Source organism: Myotis davidii, unplaced genomic scaffold (genome assembly GCF_000327345.1).
Source record: "Myotis davidii unplaced genomic scaffold, ASM32734v1 scaffold48, whole genome shotgun sequence".
Lineage (NCBI taxonomy): Eukaryota > Metazoa > Chordata > Mammalia > Chiroptera > Vespertilionidae > Myotis > Myotis davidii.
Window position 1 is genome coordinate 419507 of NW_006299393.1, and position 10376 is coordinate 429882.

General features: G+C 41.6%; 1 protein-coding gene across 1 annotated transcript in view; it reads right to left on the bottom strand.

Moving 5' to 3' along the window:
• The window catches only part of GABRR3 (gamma-aminobutyric acid type A receptor rho3 subunit), a 40715-nt gene extending 30840 nt beyond the window's left edge, over positions 1-9875 (bottom strand). The window contains exons 1-3 of the mRNA XM_006774980.1: positions 9803-9875; positions 8509-8517; positions 1134-1211 (exon numbers count right to left, since the gene is read on the bottom strand). Of these exons, the coding sequence (XP_006775043.1) occupies positions 1134-1211; positions 8509-8517; positions 9803-9875 (160 nt within the window). The remainder of the gene's footprint in view (positions 1-1133; positions 1212-8508; positions 8518-9802) is intronic.
• Positions 9876-10376: the final 501 nt, after the last annotated feature.

Below are 10376 nucleotides of genomic sequence, written 5' to 3' on the forward strand. Positions count from 1 at the left end.
AGACTTCCATCCTCCCTTGTTACTTCCCACTATTTTAACTTCTCTACTTTTGGAAGTTCTTACTCATATTATTGTTATTCTGATTCACAGATGCACCTTCTAGTTTATTGAAGTAAAATACTTATTTCTGGCCAGCCATGGTTGCTCAGTGGTTGAGTGTCGACCCACGAACCAGGAGGTCTTGGTTAGATTCCCCGTCAGTGCACATACCTGCCCAGTGGGGGGAGTGCAGAAGGCAACCAATCAATGATTCTCTCATCACTGATGTTTCGCTCTCTCCCTCTCCCTTCCTCTTTAAAGTCAATAAAAATATATATATATTTTTAAAGAATATGGTTCAGATTGACCACTCAACACCATTAGTCCAGACTGTCTGCTGTGGGTGTTAATGGCCTGTAAGTAAATGGCTTATCTTATATTTCAGGTAGATTCAGGTTGAAGCCTGTGAGCTTCAGTTGCAAAGTCCCTCCCTCACCTGGACTCCAGTGAATGTTGAGAGCTCCTGGGAAGCAGAGAGTATTCAATTTGGGGAGGAAAGCCAGTTACAACTGGGAAGTATTTCTACATAAGCTCTCTGGAGCATCACCTATAGTGGTCTCAGAAGAAAAGCACCTGAAACTCCATGCTCTAGAATTTTACTTTGATTTCTTTTCTCATTGTGAATAAATACTCACTTTTATAACTGACTTTGTGTCCACAAATCTTATTATGTTTGTTAAAGAACCACCCCTACCCCCAAGTTGAATAAACCACAGTCCCACAAAAACCTGGATGCAGCATTTATTAGAACTGGCAGCGGAAGGAAAGTTGTCAGAGGTACTGGGACAGAGGCAACGATTTTTTGATGCATGAGAGACAGAAAGGACCACGAAACGCTGGTTCTAAAATTCAGGTGTGCAAAAGAATCACCTGAATCTGTTAAAATGGCACGTTCCCCAGAAGGAAAAAGACAAGTAGGAAAGGAATGAGAATTGGAATCAAGGGCAGAAAGAAGTAGATAGAAGAAAGTAAAACAACCACAACTTTATTAAGCGAAGTAGGAAACATAAACAACATACATAATTAAAATGATGTGTGGAAATACCAGTGATTTTGACACTATTGAGTCTTCATCCCTTCAGAGAAAAGCCAGCACCTCCTGGAGAAACTTAGCATGTTAACCTCTGAAATGCTGGCAGTGCTTTCAAGCTGGACATCTATTCCCCCTGGCACTGAAACCCTTCCTCAAGAAGAATGGGCAATATTCTGAGAAGCGACTAAAATTACTTTCATTCAAAGCAGAGAGAGCAATGTTGAAAATATACTTTCAAGATTTTTAAACATCACATTTCTCCATTACCTACTGATTTATTATACATTCAGTTATAATAATAAAGGCACGTGCCTAAATAAATGTTATTCCAATAATCATTACACATTTGCTTGGGAACAATTCAATATTTCCCTCTCATAGTATAGTTACTGTACAAAAGTGGCGTTTCCAATTTTTTGTTTGGGGGTTTTTTGTTTTTTAACTAGTAGTGACTTAAAAAGGAATAACATTTTGACAACATTGCCTAAGAGTGTGTAGAATTCTATATCTTTTATGGAAAATGATGATATTTTATAGTCAGGGAGTGGAGAGGTCATGGAGTTCATGACTCTGGGAAATGTGGGAGCCTTTACTCTCCGGCTGAAAAACCAGCGTCCTTCGCTTGGGCAGAGAGCCTGCAGGCCAGAGAACAGTGATGATAGCGCAGCCATACACGGGGACGCACACACTGAGAAATGGCCCTTCCCGGGTCATCAGGATGAAGCAAACATTCTTAGAAATGCGTTTGATGAGAGTATACTAAAAGTCAGAATTGGAGCAACTTCAGACAGAGAACTGCTGAGCTGTGCTTGCAGCTGAGTCTCAGAATCAGGTTCATGGCCCAGAGAACCTGAATGATGATGCAAGAGAATCCAGTCCAGCCTGAGACCAAGCCATTTCCTTGTTACACCTCACAAAGGGTCTCACCAGTTCCTGTGTAACTTCACTATTCACACCCGGGCTGGAGTGGCTCAGTTGGTTGGGTGTCATCTCATGCCCGGAAAGGTTGCTGGTCCGAAACCCAGTCAGGGTATTTGCCCAGATTGCAGGTTTGACCCGTGGTGGGGAGTGTGCAGGAGGCCACCAATGGATGTTTCGCTCTCTCATCAATGTTTCTCTCTCCCTCTCCCTTCCTCTTACTCTAAAAATCAATAAAAAATATCTTTAAAAACAAAAATAATTTCATTATTCAGTATTGTATATGAAATTTAATGGACATATATGCTAAAATATTTTATGTAGTTATACATATAGTCTTCATATGTTTTCTTTTCATAGGGCCAATTCTCAATTAAATTTTATTGTCTCTGTGTAGCCTTGAGTTGAAAAATACTTTCTTTTTTTTCTTTTTTAAATTTTATTTTATTGTTTAAAGCATTACAAACAGTAGTACATATGTTGAAAAATACTTTTAATTATTGTTGAAAAATAGAAATCTTGCTCTTTTTTAGCTCTGGCTATTTCATTCAATATTCTGGGATTTCAAAAAGTCAGGACAGATTGCCAGAACCGGTTTGGCTCAGTGGATAGAGTGTCAGCCTGCAGACTCAAGGGTCCCGGGTTTGATTCCGGTCAAGGGCATGTACCTTGGTTGCAGGCACATCCCCAGTGGGGGACACATTAGCAAATAAAATATATTTTTAAAAAAAAAGTCAGGACAGAAAAGCTTCTTTACTAAAAATCAATGAATGTCTGGATGTGCCACATGAGACATATATGTGCGTATCATTCAATAAAGCACTGAGTTATTTTAAATACACAAAACATTATAAAACAAGATGTGCCTTGCCAGTCCCTGTCCAACATCTGTGACTTCCCCGTTAATTGGCTCATAATGCCTTCACTTTACCAACACAGGTTCCCTTTCCTCTTTCATGAGTCCGACCTCTCCATCTCATTCCTCCAGCTGGCCAGGCACTGGGCCTGCCACTTACATATACTTCTGCTTCAGGGTCCAGGGGTACCTTACCTGCATCTTAACCACCAACTGCTTCCAGCCACATTGGACCAATTGCTTTCTACAGCATTAATAAGCACAATTCTGTAAATAATATTGTTCAGTGATACTATGATTAAGCATCAACTTGGTAACAACTCAGTATTACTTCTTTGTAGGATTCAGCTCTGATGGTTTCTGTTTGCCTCTTCTCTGTAATTAGTAGAGATATCAAAATACAAATTCATACTTACCTGGCAGGGGAGATACCATGATCACGAAGGTGGTTTTCCCAGGGTGAGGCTTGTCCATTGCACTCTGGACGTGCTGACCCCTGCGATTTCCCCAAATGTGGGAAACTCAACTGCATAATTTGTGGTAGTGGGGGACTGCGTTCATGCTCTCCTCTGAAAAAATAAAATAAAATAAAATAAAATATAAAAATTCATGGGAAGATCTCATCCACGATTCTACTTGCCTTTCAGTATGAGCAACTCTTCCCATTGAGTCCATTACTCCAAGGGAATGGAAGGTTTGGAGAGGTAGCACAATATTCTGAACAAAATTCTGGCATTAGAGTCACAGACTGGAGTTTGAACCCAGCTCCCTACTCATGCTGATCTGGGGTAAGTAACATCCCGAAGCTTCGTTTCCTCATCTGTAAAGCCCAGGTAATAGCATCACCTTGGAGGCTTGTTTGAAGATTAGAAGTAATACACAGTAAACTTAATAAATGACACTAAATGACTGCTAATGCTACTGCAGTTAGGCAAAAAATGTGAGCCTACCCCTAGACATGCAAGCAGCTACTCCCAATCCTACACTCAAACATTTAAATAATCAGTCCATTGCTCACAGAAAAATGGCATAGTGTGTCCTGGCCAGTGTGGCTCAGTTGGTAGGAGCTCATCCATTCAAATATCTTAACAAGCCACTTATTCATTATCTACTGGATCAGTAATACATACAACAACATGAATAGTAACTATTTCATAAATACTATTAACTCTATACAGAAAACATTGGAAGCATAGTAAAAATTAAATAACTATTAACCATTATGCTTATGGATCACTAAGTAGGTAGTAGCACACACATCTATAGTCTTTTTTAAAAAATATGGTTTTTTTAATTTATTTCAGAGAGGAAGGGAGAGGGAATCATTAATTGGCTGCCTCCTGCACATTGGACCGAGCCTGCAACCCAGGCACGTGCCCTTGACCAGAATCAAACCTGGGACCCTTCAGTCCACAGGCCAACACTCTATCCACCGAGCCAAACCGGCTAGGGCTATAGTCCTTTTTAAATATATCAATCTGGTTTGAGTGCACTCTGGAATAAGGAAAGTTAAATAAAAGTTACACATCTTATTTATATAGTGAATTTAAAATACATTATCTGCCCTATCTGGTTTGGCTCAATGGATAGAGCATCAGCCTGCAGACTGAAGGGTCCCCAGATCCATTCTGGTCAAGGGCACATGCCCAGGTTGCAGGCTCAATCCCCAGTAGGAGGTGTGCAGGAGGCAGCCGATCACTGATTCTCTCTCATCATTGATGTGTTTCAGTCTCTCTCTCCTCCCTTCCTCTCTCTAAAATCAATAAAAATAATCTATAATAATAAAAGTGTAATATGCAAATCAACCGAACAGCCCCAGACCTTCAGACGAAGTCAGGGCTGCGAGGGCCAAGGCAGCCGAGGTTGCGAGGGCCAAGCCCCTTGCACGAATTTCGTGCATCAGGCCTCTAGTAACAAAATAAAATATATGATCTAATATATTACACTGTATCTCAAGTCCTCATTGCAGCTGTTGGCTAGTCAGAACCAACTTTAGTGGCAGACCCAGTGGCTGGCCAGCTGTACCATATATTTATTTCCCCTGTTTTACAGGGGACCGAACTGAGCATTTAAGGGATTTGCAGAAGTTTGGCTTTTACTTGGCTTTGCTAGGTAGAACCGACTTCAGCTCCATTTGAATAGGAGAGAACTCATGCTCAGAGAGGTTAGAGACCTCCCTGAAATCTAAAGCTCCTTAAGGCAGGAATATGGTCAGCTCCCAGTCTAGTCCTCCTGTTTGACTATTCTTGACTCAGTAGCCAGTATCTAGAATCTAGATGCTAAATTGATTTCACTTTAAAGAAAAAAAGAAAGCATCACCTATAAGACTAAAACAAAAAGCCCTTAGTTGTGGGAGATGGAAAGGGTAGAGAAAACATAAATAAGGAAAATGAGCCACAATTTATAACCCAAGTTAAACAAAAAGCTCCCCTAAATTTATATCCTCCTGTTTCCACATAATGAGTCGATTAATCTTCCAACGCCTTCTAAAAGTAAAAAACACTGCACAGCAGCTGGTTTTAATGTTAAAGCTAATTAGGAAAACACATTAAGGCAAGAGAAGTGCTGAAGTTACATTTAGCTCAAGAGGAAAGAAGTCTGTGCATTTGTTTGTGTTATGGACAAGTGTAAGGAAAGAGAAGATAAATTAAAGCTTGTCTTTAATATCCTGCAGCCTCATTTCCTCAGGAAGGCCGCCTTGAGAGAACAGAGAAATGGGTCACTGGTGTTAAGAAGCTGTTCTGACCAGGATAAGAGAAGGTTAAGGACTATATTTCACAGAGTTACCAGACTGGCACGTCGACTGAATTTATGGATTTTTCTGCCTGAACACACAGGCCATTTGGACACCATTTAGCCCCAATTGTCAGAAAAATTTCTTAATCATGGGATGATTTGCCACCTGCCACTAAGTAGCACATTTTAATTGCATTTTTAATAACCCCACAAAGTAGCCTCAGGGGAAAAAAATTTTTTTAAAGCACTCTCACTTAAAAACAAAAATCTTTACGCGTATCTGTAGCCCATCAAGAGAATTAAAGGTCAATATTATGTTTTTCTGGAGTGTGGGGATGACACAGGGAAGGAGGATGGAGGCGTAAGTGTTTTAAAATAAAAGCAGTGGGCACAGTAATCTACAGCAGTGTTTCTCAAATTGTGAAATGTACTCACATCACCTGGGAGCTTGTTAAAATGAAGACTGTGTCAGAAAACCTGGGAGGGGGCCTGAGTTTCTGCGTTTCTAACTAACTCCCAGGTGACTGCTGCGGGTCTGGTCCTGGAGCCACTTTGAAGGACAAAGCCTTTGTTTCAAGGACAGTCTTCTTTCTCTCAGTCTTTCTGCCTTTCAGCAGTCTAAAATAGACCCATAAAGACCCTTTCCTCTCGATCAGGAACTCATGTGATTGGGGGACCTAGCCTGACACGAAGGAGGGCAGCTTTGAGAGTTGGTGTTAAAGAGAGCATGTGCATCATTTTGAGCTTCCAGCTGCTGCTCAGGAAATGCCAGATCCAAGCCATTCCTGTGAGATTGGCGCCCCTTGTGGCTGAAAGGATCCATAGCCGGGCAACTTTATCAGTATTTTCCTAAGATTTTTGCCAATTAAATGTTGGTAGGAAAAAGAGTTTAGACACTTAAAAAAAATTTTTTTTTTATTTCAGAGAGAAAGGTAGGGAGAGAGAGGGATAAAGACATCAATGATGAGAGAGAATCATCGATCGGCTGCCTCCTGCACGCCCCACACTGGGGATTGAGCTCAGAACCTGGGCATGTGCCCTGACCAAAATCTCGCCATGACCTCCCGGTCCATAGGTCAATGCTCAACCACTGAGCCAGGCCAGCTGGGCTAGACACTTTTTATAGAATCATAGAGACCGCGGTACAGAACACCCAGTTACAGTGGTAGAGTAGATTATTGAAGCGATGGGAAAATGTGATTGGGGGAGAGAAACTGATCTATTGAGAATGATAGTTAAGTCCAGCATATTTAGGAGAATTGTGGTAAGGATGACACATCTGAGAAGCAGTGACCTAAAGAAAAGAGGAGAAAGAAATAATAGTCTTAGAAGTAAAAGACAGACACATCTTCAAACCTGATTAATTTTTGAGGCTTTTAAAGTCTTAAATTAGACTCAATAACTGTGAGAAATGCTCTGTAAAAACAAATTAAACTCACCAAGGTTTAATCCAGGGGTCCTCAAACTACGGCCCACAGGACACATGCAAATACAAATATTGTATTTGTTCCCGTTTTGTTTTTTTACTTCAAAATAAGATATGTGCAGTATGCATAGGAATCTGTTCATAGTTTTTTTTTAAACTATAGTCCAGCCCTCCAACAGTCTGAGGGACAGTGAACTGGCCCCCTGTTAAAAAAGTTTGAGGACCCCTGGTAATCTGATGCTAATCATCTAATTCAGTAGTTACCAAATATGGTCCTCAGACCACCAGCAGCAGCACCACCGAGGAATGTATTACAAATGCACATTTTGGGCCCGCCCAGATCTGGTGAGTTAAAACTTGGCGGGGTGGAGCCCAGTAACCTCTGTGTTAAGAATCCCCCAGGTGGTCTTAGCCGGTTTGGCTCAATGGATAGAGCATTGGCCTACAAACTGAAGGGTTCCAGGTTTGATTCCTGTCAAGGGCACCTGCCCGGATGCAGGCTCAATCCCCAATACGGGGTATACAGAGGCAGCTGATCAATGATTCTCTCTCATTGATGCTCCTCTCTCGCTCTCCCTTTCGCTTCTTCTCTGAAATCAATAAAAATATTTATTTTTTTTTGGATAGAGAGTTAGAAACATCAATGAGAGAGAAACGTCAATCAGCTGCCTCCTGTACACTCTCTACTGGGGATGTACCCGCAACCAAGGTACATGCCCTTGACCAGAATCGAACCTGGGACTCTTGAGTCCGCAGGCTGACGACGCTGTATCCACTGAGCCAAACCCGTTAGGGCAATAAAAATATTAAAAACAAAAAAAAGAAAGAAAGAATCCCCCAGGTGGTTCTGACGCTCACTAAAGTTTTAGTCACTAATTTAATAAAATCAGAGCCACATCCTTAGAATTGCAACCCAAGGGATTACAGGAACTGTTTACAAAAAACAAAAACCCTCAACATAACTAGTTACCTGTTATACTTTATTTCACTACAACATAGTGAGAATCAAGTTCCCCACCCGCCCTAAGTTCCTAAGTGTTAGTTATCAGAAAGCTGAACCTGTCCCTCTGCGGGACAATCCTGCCTTCCACCCGCACACTCCCTTTTTTCGATCCACACCTCTAATATTCTGAAAATGTCGAGTCAGGAACTGTGGGAGCGGGAGACTTAAGTCCAAGACAGAACATCCGGGTGGGTTAGCAGGAAGGCGGAGGGTTCGCCACACCTGTGTATGTCTGGGAAACGTGGCTCGCTTAAGTGATGCGCACATTAAACTATCTGAGGGAGGAAAGACTTAGCTCCAAATATGCGCCTCTCACATTGTTGGTGCTCTTGTTCTATCATTAAGAAGGGTTCAGGAATCTGGAGACGGCTGTAGATTAAATAGGAGTCCAGAGACAAAATTTTGAAAGGCATTTGGGGGTCAGAGGAGCTTAGCTTAAAGCAGCGGTTCTCAACCTGTGGGTCACGACCCCTTTGGGGGCCGAACGACCCTTTCACAGGGGTCGCCTAAGACCATCAGAAAACACATGTATAAATTACATATGGTTTTTGTGATTAATCACTATGCTTTAATTATGTTCAATTTGCAACAATGAAATTGGGGGTCACCACAACATGAGGAACTGTATTAAAGGGTCGCGGCATTAGGAAGATTGAGAACCACTGGCTTAAAGGCAACTATGATCTAAGTTCTCCTCGTCTCAGGACCCCATGCTTTCTATTAACACAGTTTGTCCTGAGGTGAGGCAGAGATATACACTTAAAAGGGTCAGGGTTTATACAGAGGCATTGTCAGATTGAGTTAGCCTACCGGCTGTTCAGGTGTTTGGCCAGTAAGAGGCAATAACATGTAGATTAAAATGCCCTTTAGCTGTCTGGGAGCCTAGCAATCATCCCTTTTCAGGTTTGGGGAAATGCCCTCAGCCATTCCCAACAGGTGACAACATATGTGACTCAGCCTTTGTTGAGTCCCCAAGTTCCATCAACCTTTTGATGAAACTCTTGAAATTATGACATGCTAGAATTGGCTTCCGGCATCACAGGGCCCTCTTCTGCCCTCCTGACCTGCACTTTGCTTCCACTGCTTACTGCATTTTTTTCTTGCCTTGAGCAAATTTATTACCCTCTCTAAGTCCCCGTTTCCACACTGGAACATTAGGGACCGTGACAGTGTCAGCTTCCTAGGGTCACTGTGAGGGAGGAGGGAGGTGGTACACATTGCCTGGCACGCCAACATTTAGCTCAGTCTTAGCTGCTGCAAGTGACTAAAAGGAAAAAAACTCAGTAGAGTTGTCTGGGAGTCAGGCATTTGGCATTCTAGTTCTTCCATGATAGCCAGGTGCTCCAGGTTAAAAGAATATTCAGTAAGATTCTTATGAATAGCATCATGTAATCCAATGTATAGGTTTTCGTTGAAACAAACAGGTGTATATAAGCAGGATATGTACTTTTGGTCAAGAAAATGCAATTATAAAAGGCTTTTTGTTTTTTATTAATGGCCTTTACTTGTGTCTTGGTCTTAATTGCTTCCAATTTTCAACTTCATTTTGTAAAGATAATACTCACCCCAAGCCCCGCTGGCGTGGTTCAGTAGTTGAGAGTCGGCCTATGAACCAGGAGGTCATGATTTGATTCCCAGTCAGGGCACATGCCCGTGTTGCCAGCTCAATCCACAATGTGGGGTGTGCAGGAGAAAGCCAATTAATGATTCTCTCTCATCATTGATGTTTCTTTCTCATTCTCCCTCTTCCTTCCTCTCTGAAATCAATAAAAATATATTTTTAAAAAATACCTTCAAATCCAGGTCTCATTGCAAAATCATGGTCCTCAATGTGGAGAAGTTGCTCATATTTCAGGGTCCTCATTCTGGTTTCTTGTTTGCTGTCCCTCCAAAGGGGGAAAATACTTTAGAGATACATATGCTTCGAGGTTTTGAGTTAGGTTAGACTTCAGTGTCAACATGGTATCCTCTGAAATATATACATGTGTGGACTAAAGGAGCCACATGCTGACCTGACAAGCTCAGGGGAGGCCTGCAAGGCAGTCTTGCAAACTCAGAGACCTAAAATAACCACAAAGGATGGTCTGGAATTAAACTTTAACTAAAGCGGTTATGGTGGGCAGTTACGTCCTAGGCCAGTGATGGCGAACCTATGACACGCGTGTCAGAGGTGACACGCGAACTCATTTTTTTGGTTGATTTTTCTTTGTTAAAAGGTATTTAAATATATAAAATAAATATCAAAAATATGTCTTTGTTTTACTTTGGTTGCAAATATCAAAAAATTTCTATATGTGACACGGCACCAGAGTTAAGTTAGGGTTTTTCAAAATGCTGACACACCGAGCTCAAAAGGTTCGCCATA